Source organism: Branchiostoma floridae, chromosome 2 (genome assembly GCF_000003815.2).
Source record: "Branchiostoma floridae strain S238N-H82 chromosome 2, Bfl_VNyyK, whole genome shotgun sequence".
Lineage (NCBI taxonomy): Eukaryota > Metazoa > Chordata > Leptocardii > Amphioxiformes > Branchiostomatidae > Branchiostoma > Branchiostoma floridae.
In genome coordinates this window covers 24,493,003-24,516,628 of record NC_049980.1, presented here as the reverse complement: position 1 = coordinate 24,516,628, position 23,626 = coordinate 24,493,003, and the positions used below count along the sequence as shown (strand labels likewise).

Below are 23,626 nucleotides of genomic sequence, written 5' to 3'. Positions count from 1 at the left end.
TATATAGTTTCAAATCTAGCCATTTGACAAGAGCGCTTTGCATATTAGACTTCATCAGGCATAATGACAGAGAAGCGATTCGCCATCACTGTGCACTTTAGGAACCTGAGGGCCATCTCTTGAATAAAGGGTTGCTATCACCTGCCCTTCAGCAAATGGAGCTGAACTTCACTGACACAAAATAGGATGATGATATGAGGAGCAGATCACATGTTCTGTAGGGTGACTGGATGTTTTCACTGAGCATCATCATCTTTCAGTGGAATGTTGACACAAAACAACAAGAGAGGCAATATTACTGACCTGGATCTGACCATATTACACAGTATAGCATATAAATTCTGATACTGATAGTTGGACAAAACACAAAATGTGAAAAAATGGCATTTTTAGAAATGTGAATCAAACAACTTTGAAGCTCAAAAGCACAAAGAATTGAAAAGGATGGGCTACGACGGTGCACTTTTGAAGTCCCCTGTGAAAATTCACACTTCGTCAGTTCATGACAATAAGCGTGACATAATTTGTTGCTTGTTTTTTCGTGTTCGTTATCAAATGTTTAGTAGTCTTTCTTAACTCTGTTATAAAATGGTAACAACGCCTGTGCTGTTTTTCCCGTGCAAAAGAAGTGCGCGTTCCTTTAAAAGGTATGACGCAAGAGCAGAGATATCGGGAAGGGGGAGGGGGGCTGTTTATATATCTCTCTGACCTCGTTCAACTAGAAGAACAGGATAAATCTTCTTTTGTCAATCTTGCTCCAGAAACGGAGACACTTGTTTAAGGGACATTTCTCCAGATGCGCCATAGATAACAAGCATGTGTGCCTTTTCATGATTCTACCGCCGCCATTTTCTAAGGATGTAAACACCAGACCAGCTGACCAGACGCAGAAACATCTTGCACGGGAACTGGTCCCGACAAAACATCACACAGAAAATTACCCAAATATTCCACGCACCACGCCGTAACAGCACGCCTCGATGCCTGAACAAATATTGCTCATGACGTGGGTAGCATCTGCGAAGTTTTAAGCCAATTTGCCGAGAAAATCGAGCTGAAATGCTTACCTTATCCCGGGAATATGTGCTCGCAAGTCTGCCGGACTGAATCAAAATATAAACATGGCACTCTGGGTAATTAGCATACCATGACGTCATGGGACAACGCAGCGCCTCCTGGGACAGAATTTATCTTCATGGATTTTTCATGAGTTTCTTTCATCATTGGGATTAGACATGACACGGCATTTGATGAATTTAATCAACCGTACGTGAAAATAGCTTTTAGTCATTTCGTAATATTTGGAAACCAAACAAAAGTGTACACTTGAACAAAACAATGGTAGAAAATTATGTTTGTTACCCCTGTTTATATTTAATTTCTTGAGGAAAGTAATTGTCGTTTTATAACTTCAGTTGACGGACTTGTTGATGTAAACCGTTGTTGTTTTTTTTTTTTTCATTTATTCAATCGCTTAGAACTCCTTATTGTGAAAAGCTAACAGTGGTTTTCTAGTGGGAAAAAAATGCAATGACGCAGTTGGTTTATTGTGTGCCCTCCCTCCGCACGAACATTACATGTATACAGTCGAGTGATCGCAGCTGCAGTGCTAGGCATATCTGCGTGGAGTGCTTCTTGCCGAATACTACTAGCTGTGAATAACTTCATATACGTATATGCGGCCATAAACTTTGGTGCAAATGCTCGTGGCACAAGCCTGGCTGGTTATGCCATAACTTCAATTAAACGCTGATTTTCGCATCTGCTTTAGCACCTGACCAGTTGTGTGACGGTGTTGACACATCCCAAGGCAGACTGGTCAAGTTGAATCCAGTTCACCATGCCACAAGTTCAATCCAGGAGGTTATCTAATGGTGAACGACAACAAAACTGAACCTGAGAATTCACACCCGCTCCTCAGTCCATGCAAATCACATCTGCTGGTGTCGTTATGATGATTTCGTATTCGTTACCACAATGAGGTTAAAAAAACACAGGTTTAAAAACCTCCTTGGTTACCGCAAGCCTTTATTTAGATAGTTTCATAAAACTTAGATGTGCGCAGTTTTGGTTTGGAGACTTCCATGTGTTCAACTAACGCTAACATAATATATATGAATAACAAAAGATCACAATGATAATTTCACCGTAGACATGCAATCGATAAAAGTTGTTAGATTCCGGGTTATCGACCTTTTTTATGGCAGGCCCCGCGTGTATGTGTAAACCGACCCCAATAAATTTGTTGTCTTTTTTTTTGTACGCTTTGATACATTACAAAAGTATTTTCTTCAACGTTTTGAGCATGTCACATATAGATGGTTTCACCGTTTCGATGCAAGTGGTGATGGCAAACAAAGAAAAATGCATCAGCTAAAAGTTTTCCTCTTACAAAATGTGAGAGATCGTAAGGTTGTAGACGAAGCTTTTGTCAGGTGATGATGAAAACTCTGTCCATTCAGGACTAATACGTTACAGATGTTGAATTAGGGGAGCCTCCTGGCTAAACCAACTGTGGTGAGCTACACGGTAGCGGTCTGGCCTTAATCAGGCGTGGAACTGTACAAACAAAGAGATGACCAGAGTGAAATATTATACGTGTTGTTGATATATCACTATCTACTGTTTACATACCGATCTTCCAATAAACTACCAAAAGCATACTGTAAACTTGGAGTTACGTTGTGTGTTTTACTCCCGTCAGTGTTATGAGACATGGGCCGGTATGATTATTTTCAGCATCAATGTTGACAACACGTATTAAAAAGCAAAACGGACTGAACGAAAACTCCACCGTACGTAGGCACCTTTCGGCGTTGTAATTGTCAACATTCCCCAGATGCCGCCGTTATAATACTTGTATTAGATAGATATAGATGCAAGATTGCTGTGGCTACTTCAAATCTTCGGTTTCTTTACACTATTCAACGGTTCCCATTGCCTTGCAAAAATACGGAGCGTTACTTCTCCTGTTCCCAACGATCATTCCCTAGATTTATACTAAAAGCCATTTTGCTCCAGCTTAAAAAAACTTCACACACCTTCTGTGATGTATATTAAGTAAGATAAACTTTGTAACACAAAAGCATCACATAACATTAACATAATTATGTGTACAGATCTAGATTTCTACCAATCATGGTCATTAGTCTCATTATCATGACGTGTCTTCTGAATGTCTTTGCTTTCAATTTTCTTTTACGCCTTCTGTAAAGCTCTTGTGGTTAAAGGAAAATGAAATCGAAAAATTGGTATTGTGAGATAAAGATAAACGTACGTATCGTTTCTTTGCTATCGTTTCTTGAAAATGACAGTCCCTTCTAACACACGTACGTTACGCAAGCGTGGCGCCTTTCCGTAAAAGCAGTTTGTCGCCCACCAATTAAGTCCGAAGATATCGGTCGTCGTTCCTGAGATGTGAACTGAATCTTAAGTAACAGCCCCATAAATCTGTTCCATGATGATATGATATCCTTTATCAAATCGTATTGCTTTGTTCTATTTCTAACTCGATGACAGTTTTTGTCTTTAGACATAGGTCAACGTGGAATCCTCGAAAAGAAAACCTAATGGAAAACCATCAGCGATTTCGGAATAACTTACAAAATGGCGATTCAGACGTCGGAATGTAACAATATATGTTTAGCACACCAACCCGCCAAGTGGAACAATTGAGGCTTAGGGAGAACCAAAGGAACCACAGTATAATCACAATCTGAAATATGATCTAATGGCCGTTATATATATATATATATATATATATATATATATATATATTTTTTTTACAAATACGCAAATTAGCCGGTTGGTTTATTGACTGACGAACGCTTAACGTCAAAGAATATTGAGGACAGTGATGTAGCGCCATTGTGTTCAAACTGTGGGTGTCGCGTTTTCCAGAGAAGTAATGACAATCTACTTGATACCTCAATATGTATTGTATGGTATTGTATGCATCGGGATACTAATTGATTTTTACGCAGTGGCTGCAGACGTCATCAACCAGAAGAAATGTAACATTATGTTTCTTAGATGCATCGGTGTTAAACCATGTATGAGACGCAGTGTATCCAATCTTTCATTAGTCCACACAGGAATGATGCTCCACAAATCAAACCGCACTGACCCGGATGCTCCCCGACTTGCCGGCATTTCCCCCTGCCGTATCATTGTTTGCTAACTTTGATCGAGCGAAATTAAGTGGAAGTTGTGTTCGTGGCTACACTTATGATCTATTTTGCAGTGCCACACATCCACAAACTTTAACTACGCCGGCCGAGCCGGTTGTTTTATTGGCAAGGCCAGGAACCATGCATACTACATAGATGTACACACGCCTTAGCTGTCGCCAGCATGATCATGATTAGTCGCCTAAGACCTAACTGATAACTTGCATGGAGATGAATATTATAATTGAGGTTATAAGGAAGAACTAACTAAAAAGCAAAAAGAGAAGCAAATTAGCAATTCAAGTTGCAGCCAGCTTTTATTTTCAAGGCTTTTGTGTTTTTTTATATATAACCGTATAATATAACGTTACTTTTTTTAAAACCTCCTTGTTCAAATGAACGGCCTTAATTTTCTACATAATCAAAATGGTTGGTCCGTCTAAAGATTACTGTCCTAGAATCTAGTTGATTTATTGATAATTTAGCTTTCTACATCAGCATATAAGAAGCAGGCACATTATGTTTCAGTGATGTTGGTATTACCATTAGTGCCAAGGACTGACGCCAGAGCATCGTATCAAATTCCATGCGGGAGGGAGAAATGTTGATGGAAGAGCCTATTGAGCATGCGTTCTACGGACCTTCATCTCGAATGTGGCTCTAATGGCGCTTGGGAAAAACTGGTGAGAAAATCTTACTTTTTCCTTATTTCTGGAACAGAAACTAAAATTTGCCCATTCAGAAAGCATGTAGAACGTAAGACAAGTATTTGTTCTTAACTTTTATTCAGTTGTCAGAGAGCTTTACCCGATAAATAGTCGAAAATTTGTACGTTTTTCCGATGGTAATGTTGTTTCTCTTGCGTTGACGAACATTTTCTTTCGCTTCGACTTTTGAGTGACGTACATGGAAAAAAGTGCCATTTTCTTATAGTAAGTATCACTTGACCTTCAAATTTTGCGCTCAACACATCGAAAAGTTCTTAGACTAAGAGTCTAGGGTATAGTAGTCTGTCTATTAGTCCGCTAATTAATGTTTTTCTCGCTTTCTCCGATTGCTGGTGTGTTTTCCGTGTTGAGAGGAAATGGAGGTTTGAATGCCCATCCCCCAAACTTGCACGAGGACACACTTCGTAAGCAAGAAAGTCGCAATTTACGCTCGTTTTACACCAATCAGACATCCAAATATGTAACTAAATGCTAGCGAATGCTCACAACATTGAGATTTTGGAGGTTTGGACCGGTTTGACCGTTGGAATTCTCGAGTTTTACCGGAAGTTTTGCGCCACGCAGTGCTGTTTTTGCCCGCAGTGTTCGTGTCGCCATTTTTGGGGGTGCAGATTGTGTTTCAGCTCGATGCCACGTTTTTGCAGCGCGAAAAAAAGAGGTTCTAAACATTCCAATCCCATCAAAACATGGGGGAAAATAAAGAAGAAGCCAATGAGTCAAGTTAGTTAGATTTTTTGCTGTACTGTACGTGCAGATCCGTAAAGGTGGAAGAAGAAAGAATGAATGGAAAGCAGATCAGGTCAACTTTGGTCACCACATTTTGGTCCCTAGACACTACTAACATAACTCATGTTTGCACAAGGTTTTCTTTTTCTGTGGGTCAGTAAAGTATTGTCTAGAGAAAAGAAAATGAAGCAAATGTAGAATTCTGCTTGTTTTCAGAAGAAATGAACATTTTCATTATAAGATCCATTTGAAATAAGTCAACCTGCAAAAAGTAGTTTGTGTACTGAGCAGACCCCCAAGGGCTGGTTAGGATATAATTTGGGCCATCATTTGCATAAAAGGTGAAGGGTCTTTAGGGAGAAACCATTCACCTGATGAACATAGGAGGGCGTGCAGCTTTCAAACAACTCTCTTATTTCTTTTCCTCAATTTTGAATGACTTGATGTTTTTTTGTTAACTTGTTTAAAACGTTTTAAAGTTGAATCAAGTTGCTTGAAGCTGCACTGAGCAACATCAAATATATAATGCACAAAACAAGCGCTAGTGCAGTTTATGTTTGAAATTTAAAGGGCTTTTTCCGGTGAGACAGGTTCTGATACAATGGGCAAAATTTTTCTTTCAAAAATTTCTTTTAAACATGTTTGTAGATATCGGTTGGCTTGTTCCCCTTGGGAAAGAGTTGGATTTTGAAAGTGCTTAAAGTGAGAACAATTGTTGACAATGAAGAATTCTATCTTTCCCTTTAAAATGTGTGGGCTGGGAAATGAACAGGGAACTACGTTCACACTCAAAAAAATGAAGCGGCTTCAACGTGCAAGCCGCTTGAATTGCAAGGATCCAGATCGTTTTCTTGAGTCTGAACGCTCCAAGCGGCTTGGATTTTCACAGATCCGGCTCGTTTTCAATCCTTCCCTGAGAGGTAGTTTGAGACACTTGTGAACAAGCCGATTAGCTCAAACCACGAGTGTGAATGCAAAGTGGATAGATTCTATGTAAATTTCCGATTTGCCCCCTGTTGGAGGTTATATATCCAGGTATCGGGAGCAGGAACACACGCCACACTGACAGGTTTGCTCACGTTACTAATTTTTGTGCCTAATGATAATTGTCTGGAAAGAAAGAAAAAAACGCTGTAGGGTCAAGACAAGTGGAATGGGAAGCAAACAAAGCTTTTTTTATCACGCTCTTGAGGAGAGAGGAAACACAGCGAGCTAAAAAAAAATCACAAAAAAAACAAGTGTATCTTTGAACAGATCTCTCTTTGAATCATGATATAAGACTATTAAGAGTGAGTTTGAGAAAACCTAAAAACAATGTTGTAAAAAAAGTACCTGAAGTCTAGGTACGAAATTGCAATCAGCTTGGATTGCGTACGATTAATCTGATTGTCTGAAATGAGTGTGAACGTAATTTTTTTCAAGCGGCTTGCGTGTTCAAGCGGCTTCAACGTGCAAGCCGCTTGATTTTTTGAGTGTGAACTGGGGGTCAAGGATTATTTTTTGTCTCAGAAAAACATATTCTCAGGTTGGTATTTGAATTCTCCTGCATTGTTCTTTTGGGTTTTGAATTCTTTTGAAGGTGAAAGTTTATACACTGCCGATATTTTTTCTAGAACTTAGATTTTCTCCCTACTTACACAAACATTTTAATAAGTCAACTTTTCCATGGTGCACTTTCTAAAGTATTTTTAAATAGCAGTGAAAGTTCAAAGGTCAATAAGATGTATGATCTTATGATGCCTTATAAAGCAATAATATTTTGCCAAACCTAACAAATACCCAAGATGAAAGTACAATCATTGATTTTTCTGAGTCTATTTTGGAAACAACAGTGCATAGGAAATGGTGGTGTTCTAAACTAACAGCAGTGATATTCCCAAATAAACGTTTTACATATCCCTTCCAGTAGATTAAAATAACACTTTTTGTTACTCTCCTGAGTCAGAGTACTGACTGGCTGACGAAAATGGCTTCCTTTCATGCCAGCCAGGTAAAAAATCCTCCATGGTAATTTGGGAAAAAAATCTTCAAAGAATGCGGATAATGGTTGGTTTGGCCTTGATTTTTGTAGTGAAAGATTGATTCTAAACTTGTATTCATGTTCTAAACTTGTATGTAAACACATGTATAATGACCCTTATGTCTGACAGTGATAATCCAGTGCTTGAAAAACCCACTTGCACACTTGCAAATGCACTTGCACAGTGCTTGAAAAAACCACTTGCACACTTGCAAATGCACTTGCACATTTTGCCTGACGCAACTTGATTTTAAACCCAGGTAGCACAGCGCGCAACCTGAAATTTTGCATTTGGAACATTTCTTGATAAGACCAAGCATAAGATAATGGATAAGTAGCTGATTTGAAGAAAGTAATAACTTGGAAGTGGGGCAGCCAGACATGTTGATGGCACAACCTGTCTTTTGACTCAGGTTGCTGTCCGGGCAAACTGGCTGAAAAAAGTATTTTGAGCACTAGCTATTAATGGTATATCAGTTTTCATGCTGTTTGTAGGATAAATGCACTTGTTATTGCCATGCACCCTTCTCTGAATCAAGTGTTTTTGATGTTCTAGCTGCTGTAAAAACAACAACATAGTCCATCTAATTTCTATTCCTACATTAATTGACAGAAAACCTAAGTTAAGAGTATAAACCAATCTTGTCTTCTTTCTTCATGCATGTATTTTAGAGTAGAATGGAGAAGAGTAGAGTAGAGGAAAGAAAATGTATGCAATGTAGCAAGATCAAAATGTACATGTTGTATTATTTATACCAAACATGCAGCAGTGAGTTATAACAACAGAACAGTGAAGCCTATAACCTTCTTGGTTTTGGTAGTTGTTTTTTCTTACTTCTGGTGACTACGGACATATACAGTGCTATTTGATTTGATTTATTTATTATTTTTTAAGCTTTACCATAGATCACAATGGAGTGATGGAGATAAAACAGGTGATTGCTCACCTCTGCATGTTGTCTCCCCAAAACAAACAAAATACACAAGTAACAAAGGAATAAAGTATCAATTAGAAACAAAATATAACTTAATTAAGACGTGTACACACAAAAAATGTAATAGAAATTAGGGCTTGGTTAGGGATTCAGCCTGTTTTTTTTACAGAACCTAGGTATGAGCACATTATTGTTTAAACTCATTGTGAAATAGCTGTGAGGAGACAATTGTTCTGACCAACAGGTGCAAACCACTTCACACAATGCCACAGCTTTGTCCCCTTGAACCATATTGTGCCCGTGCTACCATCAGTATTAATGTTTTAGGGTGTGTCACATTTGCAAGTTGTTGTTAGTTATAAACTGTGTGAAAATACTTTTGACATAGTTACAGAGCATTATTTTTTTTTAATACCATTCAACTTCAACATTTAGTTTGAGGTATAATGGCACATGGAAAACTTTGTTTGCACCGTGAGAACATTTTACACTGTTGAGGTGTTGCGACTCAAAATATCGGGTCAGACTATAGGTCGATAGAGGTCTAGTTAATTCAAGGTTCCAATGATAAAAAAGGGGCTAAAATTACCAAGTAATTAGTACAGCTTAATGTTACGTAAGTATTGCTTGTTGCTGCTGTTTAATTCACCAGTCTGCTTCCCTATTCTATGAAAATTGTTCCTCCTGTGCAGACATTTATGTTGACTGGCATATCCTTACCTTGAACCTGGGTATAAAACGATCAGCCCAGACCAATATCGCTTTTACCTTTTTTATGGTAGAAAAAAAGTTGAATGTTGCCTTTGTAAAAGACAGTATGTCTAATGTTCAATCTTGTTTTTATTCTCATGGTATTTTTTTTTTGCTTTTAATTGTCTGCTAAAACATACCATGTTGACTTGGGTGTGGTGTTACATGTAATACAGGCATTGTCTATGCAACAATAGTGCAATTTTTGTTCCCACTAATTTTCTTAAAGTAGTATCTCAGAATTTGAATAGCAGGCCTGATGTTCAAGTGAATGTTTTTTATACAGAACTATATTTTTGGAGAAACCTTGGAAGATGGATTGAAGAAAAGAGGTTCAATAAAGGGTTTTCATTCCAAGTCACCTCTCTGTAACACCCTTGCTATTCTTGCAGAGGGAGACAAATCTTAAGTACTGATTGCATCAAATCATTGTGGAAAGGTGAAGTTACATCTTCAAAACCAGTTTTACTGTTCAAAGACTGGTGTGATAATTTTCAAATGTAATATTCTGTTGAGTATTCAATTTCTTGTTATTTGGCAATGATTATTACAAACCATTTACTTGTGTAAAATAAATGTGAAGATAAGGTAAGAATGCTGCCAGGTGACTTTGTTGACTGTTTTCGTGTGAAATTCTTCAAATACAGACTGTTAAAAGTAAAGCTGTAGATACCAGTAGAAACCTGTAAATGAAAAGGTTTTTCACGTTCTGCACACAGTGTTAGACCTTGGAATCTATACTACTGGCCAAACGACCCATGATATGTATTGCCTTTCAATAGGTGGCCATTAAGTAAGTCATTGCAATGTCCTCCATGGTAACAAAATGTGAAATCATGCAGAAAATGAATGTTTGCCCCCATCCACCATATCTGCTTGATTGAGCAAGACCAGTTAATATATTTCATTGGATTTGTGAGTTTTTCAGACTGCTGAAAATTTGTCCAGTATGGTCGTATGCTACATGTACATCAACTAGCTATAGGCAGTACCCTGCTGATAATGCGCACAATATGCACACTCTGACGTCAGTCACTGAATCAGAAAAGGTCAGCATACCAGTGCAGTTACACATGTATGTCATTGTTTTACTTAACAACATTTTTGTGTACATCTCGCACTAGATCATAGTTTTTGAAGAACAGTGATTACCTGTACTTTCATTTTATTTTTGTTGTTATATTCCATCTTTTTCAGGTTATTAGTTTGTTCTAGTACTTTTGGTAATATCGACCATTCAAGAGCAGACTAAATGGTTAACCCGAAATTGATAAATTTAATATTTGTGGAAGGAGGTGGTCACAAAGGAATTGTTGTTTTAAGTTGTAATGTTACCTCCATAGAATAAATCCTAGTATACTGTAAATGTATGTAAGTTTGCGGGGATTTAATTTCGCACAGCGGGAAAAGTTTTAAGTTTGCGGTAGTACCATGCACTGTAGTCTCTTACTGCCATGGAAAATATTCGCGGTGGTTTTAAGTTCGCGGTGAAGCGGCCACCGCAAAAACTGCAAACATTAAACTACCACGAAAGTTTCTGCATTTACAGTATCATACATGCTTGTGTTGCTGTGATTAGCATTACAGGTACTGTCACCAGCAGCATAGATGTTACAACATTTCCTTTGAAAATATCATATTTTGAACAGCATCTATTAGAATTAGGTCATGGTGGTTTATTCTGTTGAATGACATTAATGAAATGTTTCATTTTGTTACTTGAACCCATTGCTGTACTCTACATAGTTTGACTATAACAATTAGCTAAGGAAATAAAGCATATTTTAACTTACATGCGAGTAAGTGCGAGGTATACTATGTGTCTTCAGAAAATATACCTAATTCTGAAATCATACTTTGGTCCACTTGACACTCTTTGCCACTGAGACGTAGAGAATAACACCAGGCAACATGTACCTAAAAAAGTGATGTTTGCTGAAGTGACGTTATGCCAACCGTTCAAACTTGCAACTTTTAAGACTTCAAGTTAAAATAGGGTCTAATAACAAGTAATGTGAGGAGAAGTTGTTTAAATCAGCTGCATTATAGTACCTTACATTTTAGGCCACAGTTTTCTTCTGTTTTAAATACAATTGTACTTCGATTGTCAGCATCAAATTATGCTAAATCATTCTGATCTGATCACGACTTGTTCTTCTAGTTGCCATGATGCCTCTGGCCAGATTTAACCCTGGCACAACACAGCGATAGCCTGTGTTTGCTAACCTTTGACACACCTAGTAATTACTGAAGGCCAATGTGCACTTTACAGTGTCGTTTGACTTTCAACATTGCAGGGTTTTTCAAATCATCAGTCGAGATATAGGTTAAGCAGGAAAATGATATATTAATTATATGTTCATTAAATAGGTATGTTCTTTTTAGTTTAAGATTATACATGTAGAAGTTAAAACATAAAAGACAATTGATAGGAAAGTCAACATTAAGGTCTTTTGATAACAATTGCCTTTGTGGCAGTAGTCTTGAAAAGGCTTTTCATTCTGTAGTTGAAGGTGGTTACATAAAGACAATTTCAGACAAGGCACCAAAAATCAAGTAGGGAATTTGTTTCAAAATGCCAATTTTCAGACGTTCGGCGTATTGGCCTCCTTGGTAACAGTGCAAGCAAGCTCCACGGTTGAACTCATTACCGGGTAATATATAAAAGAATAAAAGCTATGTGTAAAAAAGACTTGAAACATAAAAGTATGAAAGCTATGTGTAAAAAAGACTTGAAACCCTTTTGTCAACGTGTTCAAAATGTTTTATGTTAACATGTTTGATCCTCTCATATTCTCAGCTTTATTTGCAGCCACAAATGCTATGACTAACACAGGTCAACAAAATGTTTCCAAGGACTGATATAATTGCTGCATAAGCATATAATTGCCCTCCTTGGGGAAGTAATAGAACCCAAATGGTATTTCAGGTGTCATTTATTTTGCAAGGTCATGTGACCTATCCTACCAGATAGAACCAAAACATAACAATAAACAAATATAGATTGAAAGCTTGTGTGTTTTTTATCAATCATTTTATTACTTCTATGCGACTATTTGTAGAAATATAAAATTGAAGAACGGGGGATTCAAGTTGAGCAAATTTTTGTAGCTAAGTTTTGGTTGTAAAAAAAAGTATTTGGTAACTGCAATTCTGTGAACCCAGATTTAGAGGAAATGTGGTGGAAGTACATGTAGTTATAGAAATACTAATAATTTCGGGTTTGAAAGTAAAAAAGATTCTTTCCAGATCTGATTCTGACAAAAGCGATGTGTAGATGACATTGTCTACAAAATCATTAGGTCACAGGCAAAGATTTTATGTTAATTGCATATCTAGTTATCAACTAAAAGTACTGTTCCAGGTTTTATCTACCCATATAATCTCTCAAATGTATAAAAGAATCGAGCAAATTTCTAAGTAAGATTCCCTTTGTATTAAAAAAAACTGACTGAAAGAAGCAGTTGATTTTTCAAGTAGCATTTGTTGAAGACAATGTTGACTTTGGAAGAAAGTAGATAGAAATTCTTCTGCTGATATTATATACATTCTTCTTGGAATGGTTTAGTTGACCTTCTTGTGAATGGTTGCCGTATGAAGAATATATAAGGCAGTCCTTTGCACTGTTACATTAATAATGTATAATGCCAGATGGCCAAAGATATCCATATTACTTTGATCATTGAACTTCTGACCTTCACTATCTATACATAGTACAAAGTACAATTATTATTCAAGCATGGTTCTCTCCTTATTATAACTAATATAAGACTATGTTATGTTGAACCCAATTGTCTACATACTAAATCCTACAGATAAAGCTGTTTTCCACAAGAACAACATGCCTGAAATCTCAACATGAAATCAAACTCCAGGAATGCTAATGGAATGTTCACTGCTGGGTTTCTGTCAGATTTGTTTTCAGCAATGTTTCAATTCTGTAGGGTTTCTCTAGGTGTTGAGAAAAAAACCTTAATGTTCTTGCAATGGATGAATATTCAGAAGTGGTCCATTAGTTGATATAAATGACAAAAAATTTATTATTCCTTGCAATTTCTCGCTGTAACCTTAAGTGTCTCGCACTGTGTTTGATCATCTTTCAATTTTTTTTATAGTTCACAAAGCCTGGAAATACTACTTTTAGAATGCTGATACTTAGTATGACACAGCCAATGACAATGAAGGGGTGCACTGTGTTGAAGGCTTGATGTGTAAAATTACCTGTAAAAAAACCAAGCCTTACAATGTAAGTTTATAAAATTATAACCATATTTTTTTGAAGAAATTGGATAAAGTGCATTCATACTCAAAATCTGATAGTGAAAATTAATTTGTTTTCTTTTTTTATCAATGGTAATGTTATTACTTAATAATTAGTTTCTTCTAGTAAAAATTGTTACTTGATCCTTAGTTTCCATTTCATTTCTTCCTACAGGTGACTTCATCTAAAGGTGTTGTGTCTGTGATACCGTCACCATGGCAACCAATACACCCCCACCCCCCAGTCAGGGGGAGCTGCAGCCCTCCCCACCCAAGAAAGTCAAGCTGGAACCCATCAACCTGAAACCTGCAAACATGGTGGTCAGGCCAGGTAGGAGAGTTACATAACCTATGTACTCACCATTATAAAGGGCTTAGAATATGTGCTTTCTGCAATTATTTATATTTTTTTCATTGTGCTGAGCCAGTATTCTTTTATCTTCATCTTCATTCTTTTATCTTACCAAAGTGTAAATTGTGTTTTTCTGCAATCACAAAGTAATTGCAGGTGGATGTTCAACCCCTTTTTTATACCCATGTATATTGCTAGTTAATTGTCTATGGCATTGCCTATCTAGGACAATTGATATTAGAATGTTTTTTTTGACAATGGTCTCTAGCTATATGCTTGATTTGTCTAGCTTTCACAGAGAGTAAAGATTGTGTATTTCTGTTGCACAGATGTCCAGATAAAAGGTCAATTGTGTTTATAACAGTGTCAGATAAACCAATTTGATTTATTCTTTGTTAACAGTTTTCCAATCTCTTAAGCTCCATGTTCACTGAATAATGACTTCAAAAGGAGATAGATGAACTAGCTGTCCAAGTTCAAATGTTTACTATGCTTGGTTTCCTATCTTCAAAGGGACAGTTCTAAGCCCTGACGCCCAACAGACTGCAGCCATCTTGAAGTCGTCCCCACAAGTGGTGCAGCCACAGATCATCAGCCAGCCCCTCACTCCAAAGGCAGCCGTTGTCACGGTTACCACCCTTCCTGCCATGTTACCTCTGGTGCAGACAAAACCTACCGTGGCAACACAGCAAGGTACGGCTTATAGCATCACGACTCTGTCAGCTGCAAGAGATTTCTGTCAGCTTGTTATTGTACGAGGTTGCTTTTTGATTCTTCCTCACTGATGAATGGATATGAATAGAAAGAACCAATGAATGCAATATAAAGTAGATAGATATTATATGCCAAAGACCATCGTTGTCACTTAGCATCTTTATCGCCATTTAATTTCTTCTTCTTTTTAACAAAAGGCATAAAACAGTAGTCATTATGATCATCAACTTTTTGCGGATATGTTTTACTGCCATCTAACTGTGTTTCTAGATATCCGAAAGAAAGTCTCTACATAATGTACTTTGCAAACATTTTTAGCAAAGCTCAACCAATATCCATATCTTTTCATGATGTTTGCAGTGTCTGCAGCTCCTGTCGTCAGCCAGCCACAGAAGGTGGTGGCACAGCCACAGCTGCTTCAAGGGCAGGGCCACCTGCAGCAGACCCAGGTGCAGGTGCAGCTGGCGCAGGTGCAGGCACAACCAGTCCAGGTGCAGATACAGCAGCCTCCCCAGCCACAGGTGCAGGTACAACAGCCTGCAGCTGCAGCTCAACCACAGGCACAGCCGCAGCAGGTGAGTAGCACTGGGGACTGCATCCTTGATGCTACATCACAAGGTGCAAGGAGAGGTAGATGCCAGTCACGTTTGGGGCTGCATCCTATCCACTATGTCACAGTGTGGCAAAGAGTAGTAGTGTTCATTAACATTAAGCCTTAAGAAATGCATCTGAAACTTACCGCAGTTTCCTCTTCTTTCATATTAAAAAAAAAAAACTCTCCTCATAAAAGGAGATTGTTGGCAGTCGCAGCCTTCCTATAACGGAAGCATCACCTTGCTCTATTTGTGGTCCTTTTCCCGTTCGTCTGTCTAATAACCTAAAATAAAGTATGCACCCTAACTTTGGCAACAACTTGCAGCACCTTTTGAATTTTGAAAAGTTTAAAAAATGCATACGCTTTTAGAAAAAATATGGTCAAGATAATCATATTGTATTTGGTTTTGTTGCTGATGATGTTCATTTATCATTAGACAAAAAGCCAGTATATACTGTTTCACAAGTATGATAAATGTATTCACGAACACAGCAAGCCCAGCAGCAGCCAGCGGTGGTGGTAAAGCAGGAAGTCCAGCCTCAACAGCAGGAGACACAGCAACAGCAGGCCAAGGCACAGCCCCAGGCTCACATCGAGTCAGTGACCAATGGGGGAACAGCACAGGCCCAGACCCAGCAGGCTGAACAGGCTGGTGAGGAGAAGAAATCAGCTGATGCTTCTCCAGGTGACTTTGACCCCATCTCAGCCATGGAATGGAAGGATGGGATAGCAACCTTACCTGGGAGTAACCTCAAGGTATGAGCCGATGTATTATTCTAGCAAAGAAGTCTTTATACAACATGATGATTGGGGCATATTAAAATGCTGAATCGTCAAGAGACATCACAGTTCCACTTAGGGTCTTAAAAATCGAGCATTACATTACACTGGTACCATTTTACTTTTAGATTAGATGGAACATTAGGTAATTTTGTGCAAATGTTGCAAATCTGGATTTACCCAGGCACAGGCCTAGTTCAACCTACCTTCTGAGCTAGATTCAGCAGACTGGGATGACTCCCCCACCCCCTCAAATAAATCCCATACCTGGGAGAATCCAGATTTGTGAATCATGGTCTAGGTGAGATCTAATGAGATCTGTATAGGTCCTTGAAATAAAGTTGTAACTTACCTGTACCAACATGTTTCTTGACCTTTGTGTCCTCCCCAGTTTAAGATGAATGAGTTTGGAACACTGGAGATCATCAGTACAGTGGAGACAGAAGATGGAGAACAGTCTGTGTGGAGCCTGGGTTCCGAGGACTCCGCTACAACCTCCACCTCCTCCTCCTCTGTCTCCTCCACCCCTACTACTGGCACAACCACACAGGCCAAGGGGAAAGCTGGTGAGCAGTGCTGGGGGTTCTTTAGTTTGCTTCAGTTTTATCTTGATTGACTTGTGACATGTTAGGTTTGTGACATATTTTGCTGGTGTTTCACTGATGCTTTTTGCGAGTCTTCTCAGAAATTGAAGTCAGAATTTACGGTCTGAATTTCTCTATTGACTCAGCAAGTAGTTGTAATGGTAAGTATTCCTCAGGGAATTTCAGATGGTTCTGATAAAGAGGCAATGAATATTGATCTGATAATAAGTTAGGTTTTGGGGGACAATTGATGATCCATCAGGTAGCTGAAATTGAAAGCAAGGATGGCAGACATGCAAACACATGCATCTGTACTTCTCCAGCTAAGGAAGTAATGTAAATCAAAATTGAAGAAAAAGACATTTAGCAATTATTCCTCCCCTGGTGAATATCATTAGTTAAAAAGTTGCCATTTCGTCCGTTAGTCATCACCAACTTGGATGTACATGTATTTCACAGACTTCACCACCAGTATGGCCTCCTCCACCGCTGCGGCCTCGTTTGACCCCCATGAGCAGATGAAGGGGATCCACTGCTGCGAGTGCTGCGGGAAGTACGGCGTGCCGGGGGAGTTCCTCAAGTCCGGACGCTTCTGCAGCCAGGCCTGCGTGGCTATCTACGCCAGCAGATATCAGCACCAACCAAAGTGGGTATTCAGTATTGTGTAGCTGTAACTTTCACTTAGGCATGTGACATGACGAAGAAAGCAAGATCAAATTGGTGAAAAGGGCTCCTAGCAAAAAAGGGATGGTGAAAAAGAATTCTGTATTGCATAGTTGATCAAAACGAAGTCAGAAGAGGGTTGTATTTATTTTAACAAGGTAGCTGTTTAACAGCTCTACTGAGAGTAAGTGTGCACAACTTAGTTGAAGCTTGATCAAATGTAGTAAACTGAAGACTTCGCCTATGCATTGCATTACTCGACTAATCCTGGAGATATATGCCTGTAAAATGTACATGCCTTGTGCTACAGACACATCCAGGAGCAGCTAGCCAAACAGAGGATGCTCGCCAAGAAGAAGAAGAAGAAGTTTAAGAAGTTTCAGCTTCCTGAAGAGGATGAAGATGACCAGGTAATTAGCATATTATTGTAACCATATAATCATAGCATATTATGGTTATCTTCATAGAATATGTGAAAAAAAATGAAGCTAGATACTGAACATAAAACTTGAAAAGGATTTACAACTATGGGGAGGGATGAAGGCTTTTGATAAAAGCCTATATAGGACTACCTTCCTAATACTAATAGTGTTATCTGTTTTGGTATAGAGGTAAAACAATATTGTAATGCAGCTGTCAATAACAGTGCCAGAAAGGGTTAAAACAATGTAAGCACCCAGCTGTCCTTTCAAGCCAAAAAAATCCTCAGGCAGGTGGAGCAGTACTACAGTTCAGTGATCTAACTATTACCTCTGCTGTTGTTTTTACAGGAAAAGCCTCATGGTGATCTGAAGATGACAATCAAGCTGTCTCCTGAGGGAGCAGCAGGAGAGGAGGGTAAAGAGCCTAGAGTCATCAAACATGGTATCTACATGTGTGATGTGGAATAGTCTGACAGAGCTGTCAGTCAAAGAGAGAGACGTTTGAACTGGCTCAAGGAAGTTAACATGGTGCAGATAGGGTCTCTACAGGCAGGAAAAGTTAAAGCAAAGATGATGTTCGGCTGCAAACTAAGAATATGGACTAGATATTGGAGAAGCTCATAAAGTTGTGTGGGAATCACTGCAATAGTAACATAGTAAAAAATGACAGATAGATAATGATTATTTGGCTAGCTACTGCCCTCAGATATGAGAGTGTAGATCTGAGGTGACTGCTCTGTCAGATTCTGTCATATTCGATGTATCATTTACCTAGTTTGTCAGTTTCTCACAGTATATTTCTACTTAATCACAATCTTTCTGATTTTATGTTGCTTGTGATCTTTTAGTTTAGAATTTTGTTAGCCTTCTTTTTGTTTTGCCTTGAACTTTCAAATTCAAGTCAAATGTAGAGTGTCACAATTGTCATGTTTGGATTCATGTGAAATTTCGTTATTTTCTATATTAGGAAGAAGAAAGGGTTTTAACTGGGCCACCTACCTGGAGCAGGAGAAAGCTTTGGCAGCTCCTGTCAAACTCTTCAAGGAGGTGAGTCACATGCACAAACCTGCAAAATCATAGTCTATTCAGTGTGCATGTCTTGAGAAAATGCTTACACTTTGTGAAGAGAGTCAAACATAACTGTAGGATACTTGAACAGTAACAAGAATTTGTAAAAAAGATCTTTCCCATGGTTAACTTGTTCCAGTGACTTTGTGATTAGTTAGAAATTTCTGTTCCAAACTTGAAAGAGAGTTTATACAAAAGGTCTTTCCCATGGTTAACTTCTTCCACTGACTTTGTGGTTTGTTAGAAATTTCTGATCCAAACCTGAAAGTGAGTTTATACAAAAGATCTTTCCCATGGTTAACTTGTTCCTCTGACTTTGTTGTTTGAAATTTCTGTTTGTGATTTGTTGGAAATTTCTGTTCCAAACTTGAAAGTGAGTTTATACAAAAGGTCTTTCCCATGGTTAACTTCTTCCACTGACTTTGTGGTTTGTTAGAAATTTCTGATCCAAACCTGAAAGTGAGTTTATACAAAAGATCTTTCCCATGGTTAACTTGTTCCTCTGACTTTGTTGTTTGAAATTTCTGTTCCAAACTTGAAAGTGAGTTCGTACAAAAGATCTTTCCCATGGTTAACTTGTTCCACTGACTTTGTTGTTAGAAATTTTTGTTCCAAACCTGAAAGAGAGTTCGTACAAAAGATCTTTCCCATGGTTAACTTGTTATAACTGAGAATTCAATCTTCTCCCCATTGAAATTGCCAGCCCTTCCCTCAAGGCAAGAATGGCTTCAAGTATGGCATGAAGCTGGAGGGCATTGACCCCAAACACCCTTCGGTGTTCTGTGTGCTGAGTGTGGCTGAGATTAAGGGTTATCGCATCCGTCTGCACTTCGACGGGTACTCCGAGTGCTACGACTTCTGGAGGAACGCTGACTCGGTGGACATCAAACCTGTCGGCTGGTGTGAGAAAACTAACCACAAGCTGTCTGTACCAAAAGGTAAGTTGAGTCAGGTCCAGGGGCTCAAATACAAAGTACATGTACATAATTATGTATGTGATTTTTTTTTGTGTACTCTAAATACTCAAGAGGGTTAAATGTGTATGATTGTGTATTGCTAATCTATGTAGTTTTGTTGGCTTTGCACAAGCATTTCTAGCATGCAATTAATACAGACCTGCCAGCAATTCTTGCATTTAGTGGTTGATTTCACTGATTATAGGTTTGCACAAATTTGTTTGTTTTTAATGTTTATTTATACCTTGTGTGCCTTGTGATGTTACAGTTCTGCGCAATTAATTTTTTCGTTTTCATCTTTCTGCTTTTCTTGCTGCTTGGCTGGCTGGCGTAGGCAATGGTGAGTGGCTTGTTGTGATGCATGGCATATTGAATTAGTTTGAATGTCTGTAGTTAGCCCTGCATGAAAAGTGCCAGAGTTCAAATGATTGAACATTTTAGGCTATTCATGTTGCATCTATAACATACTAACACATTCTGAACACTGGTAATTATATTCCTAGCAAATGCTCCACTCCCATTTTCAGTCCTTGCAAGTTGCAATTCTTTTTTTTCACTCAGTGCAGAAGAATACTTTTACATCTGTTTTCTCACTCACTGTATGGAGCTCACAACTCCATGATTTGTGTTGTTCTCAATACCACTCAAACCATTTGTGAATGTTCTTCATAGGCTTAACACCAGACACCTTTAACTGGAACAACTACCTGAAGGTGACCAAGTCCCAACCGGCTCCCAAACACCTGTTCCGCCCAGCCCCGGTCAGCGCTAACTCAAAGCCAAGATACGAGTATTATGACAAATATGAGGTGTGTATACTAGTATGTAGTGTTTCAAGTAAAGAGGAAGCACTGAGCAGTGTGATATTGTAAGGAAGAAGATGTTACTTTTGTGACCAAAGGTCATGTTTTAGGCCAGAGGTTCATAAAGGCTGAAGATATATATAGAAAGAGCAGATACATCCTGTATTCTCAATGGCAATGTCAAAGTTAGATTGTTGCTTCCATTTGTCAAATTTTGTGTTAGGACATCAACTTTGTTCGAGGGACAACTAGCTAATCAGTACAGGAGATAGGAATGATACAATTTCTTCTCAATTTTCTCCCTAACTAGAATGTAAGCTCTCATGGCTTTCGAGTTGGCATGAAGCTGGAGGCCGTCGATGTGAAGAACCAGAGCCTGATCTGTGTGGCCACCGTGCGTGATGTCATGGACAACCGTTTCCTGGTGCACTTTGACGGCTGGGACGACGGGTACGACTACTGGTGCGAGCCCAACTCTCCTTACATCCACCCCGTAGGCTGGTGCGAGGAAACCGGGAACATCCTCACTCCTCCTAAGGGTGAGTGGTTCATCCACGTGTCTCAATCTCAAGCTATCAGATAACACTCATGATGAATTAGATGAGTCTTATTAACATGTACATTATGTTAATTGATGATCAGGTGGAAAACAAAACCTTTATTTGTGATGATTGCAGTGGAGGGGAGTTTCATATTTCAGTACAGGCACATATTAGAATTAGATCAATAAATTGCAGCTTCCAGTTTGATATGTGTAGGGTACACCACAATTTAAGCGTTGTCAATGTAATTCTTCTCTATTTGAGTTACTTTAAAGGAATGTGCTTTCCTCAGACTAAAACTGAAATGTTTTTCTTGTTGTTTAGATTACCCAGAACCCGAGCACTTCACCTGGCAGGACTACCTCACACAGACCAAGTCTCAGGCTGTCCCTGCACGGGCATTCAAACCGGTTAGTACCAGTCACATACGTTGTACAGTGTAATTTTTGCATTAATTCAGCTGAGCTAAGAGTTCATTAGTCTTCCTGAACACAAATGAGGATGCTTTATGATATAAGATATGAGTCGAGCAACCTGTAATGATGATAATTGCACGAAATCCCCAAATCCCATGGTGGTGCGGTCCAGCTTAATAACTTCGCTTTGTTGCACTATTCGGATAATTGCACGAAATACACTGTCAAATGGGGTGTGCAATTAAGCGGCTTCCACTGTACATGTATAGTGTGATTGTACTGAAGTGGAATTACTGCTCAAATTCAGGAATGTTTCTATAAGTAGAATGTTCAAGTTCTGAATAATGGATATTGAAGTTTGAAATTTACACTTATCTGTCTCATTAGTTGTTTCTTGTATGCACTCTTTCAGTATCAAAAAAAGGATGGATGTTTCTTGGTTATGATTTTCTGTTATCTTGTTTAAAAGCAATTCTTTGTTTCCAGCAGAAAGTCACTCATGGCTTCCTGAAAGGGTACAAAATAGAAGCAGTGGACAGACGCAACCCTTCGCTGATCCGTGTTGCCACCATAGTCGACACTGATGAGGCTCGTGTTAAGGTCCACTTTGACGGCTGGGCTGACATCTATGACTACTGGGAGGACGCAGACAGCCCAGACATGCACCCTGCCACCTGGTGTGCTAAAACTGGCCACCCCATACAGGGCCCACCTTGTGAGTGTAAGAACCCTTCTGTTGGAACTTAACAATGAAACACAGGGACATGTTTGACCTATTCTGCAGTACTTGACAGCAGGAGAAGTGTAATTTTGTCAAAAAGCTTTTACAAACATAAAGACGTTGATCGGGAATGTGCTGCTTGTCTTTGGAATAAGTACACCCACATAGTATCTTTGACAACAAAATGATTTTGTCTCATCAGCGACTACTTAGTACAATTTAGACTATATACACTTATTAGACTATCATACACTTCAGTAATCAGGTATTGTTCCATTTTGTTCCTCACAGCTCCAGCAGACTTGGATACAGATGGGTGAGTATTTATTTCCTATACTACTTAAAGACATTTATTTCTATCACATATTCATAAAGTCCATGGATACATGTAGTGTAGCACCAGTAACTGTAAAAGAATCATTGCTTAATCTTTGGTCAATGCCTGCAGATTGTGTATGGGCCAGTAGGGGGCACTCATGAACATGACATTGTGTTCAACAGGCAAATTGGATGCCCAACTCCAGGCTGCAAAGGGATTGGTCACATCAAGGGACCCAAGTATTCTGGACATCACAGGTTATGTACCTTTCATTTGTTTTGATTTGATAGAAATCCATTGCTTTCCATTACTTATATCAGAATTTTTTTATTTTTTTCTTTTGTACTGTTTAAATGCATTTTATTTGCAGCTTAATGACAAAATTATCTTTTGAGGCTTTTTGTGAAGGTCAATAAATCTTATACGATGTACATGTGTAGTTGAAGTGTTGATCATTTGAATTGAAGATTGGTTCTGACAACAATGATTGTCTTCATACTTTTTTTTCATCATTTCAGTTCCTTTGGGTGCCCGTACTCCCAGCTGAACATGAACAAGGAGTCGGCCCTGCAGGACAGACTGGGTCCAGGCAGAGGGTCCAAGTCCACCTCTGATGAGAGAGACTCACAAGCCGAGAGATCACCTGGGGAAAAGTCAGTAACACTAACACATGGACTAAACACTACACTCTATACTGATATAAATTCAAGTACTGAACCGGTGTTGTTTGTAAGAGGGTCCTCCAAAGGAAATGTAACAAATTTTTTGTATGGGAGAGTCTTGCACCTTTGATATAAGATATCTGAAAGAGACAGATGGAAAAAAAGCATAGAAAATACTTTGATTATAAGACCTTACAGGGTAATGGCACCTGGGATAGGGACAGAAAATTCCCATCATATGTCAAGGGATAGAAAATACTTAACACGAGATGTCTCTGCTGTTGCTGTACAGTATGCTATACAGTGTTTGTTAGTTATCTTTGACAGAAATGTGAGGAAATGTAACTCATACTCTTCAACCTCGTTCCTCTCTGTGTCTGCACCAGGAAATGTCCCACCCCTGGGTGTGATGGCTCAGGTCATGTGACCGGGAAGTACACT

General features: G+C 38.7%; 2 protein-coding genes across 2 annotated transcripts in view; one reads left to right on the top strand and one right to left on the bottom strand.

The window, feature by feature from the left end:
- LOC118410059 (protein-L-isoaspartate O-methyltransferase domain-containing protein 1-like) overlaps positions 1-1,206 on the bottom strand; it is an 11,233-nt gene extending 10,027 nt beyond the window's left edge. Inside the window, exon 1 of the mRNA XM_035811537.1 lies at positions 1,068-1,206. The gene's annotated coding sequence lies outside the window, so the exon portion shown is untranslated. The remainder of the gene's footprint in view (positions 1-1,067) is intronic.
- A 3,731-nt stretch (positions 1,207-4,937) lies between these two features.
- Positions 4,938-23,626, top strand: part of LOC118408305 (lethal(3)malignant brain tumor-like protein 4) — a gene marked incomplete in the record, with an annotated part of 21,979 nt that continues 3,290 nt past the window's right edge. Inside the window, 20 exon segments of the mRNA XM_035808999.1 lie at positions 4,938-5,101; positions 13,764-13,919; positions 14,454-14,633; positions 15,015-15,229; positions 15,742-16,005; positions 16,421-16,595; positions 17,073-17,259; positions 17,587-17,686; positions 18,047-18,140; positions 18,666-18,745; positions 19,470-19,704; positions 20,057-20,062; positions 20,395-20,531; positions 20,836-21,064; positions 21,392-21,477; positions 21,970-22,204; positions 22,496-22,520; positions 22,706-22,780; positions 23,042-23,176; positions 23,572-23,625. Coding sequence (XP_035664892.1) covers positions 13,805-13,919; positions 14,454-14,633; positions 15,015-15,229; positions 15,742-16,005; positions 16,421-16,595; positions 17,073-17,259; positions 17,587-17,686; positions 18,047-18,140; positions 18,666-18,745; positions 19,470-19,704; positions 20,057-20,062; positions 20,395-20,531; positions 20,836-21,064; positions 21,392-21,477; positions 21,970-22,204; positions 22,496-22,520; positions 22,706-22,780; positions 23,042-23,176; positions 23,572-23,625 — 2,627 coding nt within the window.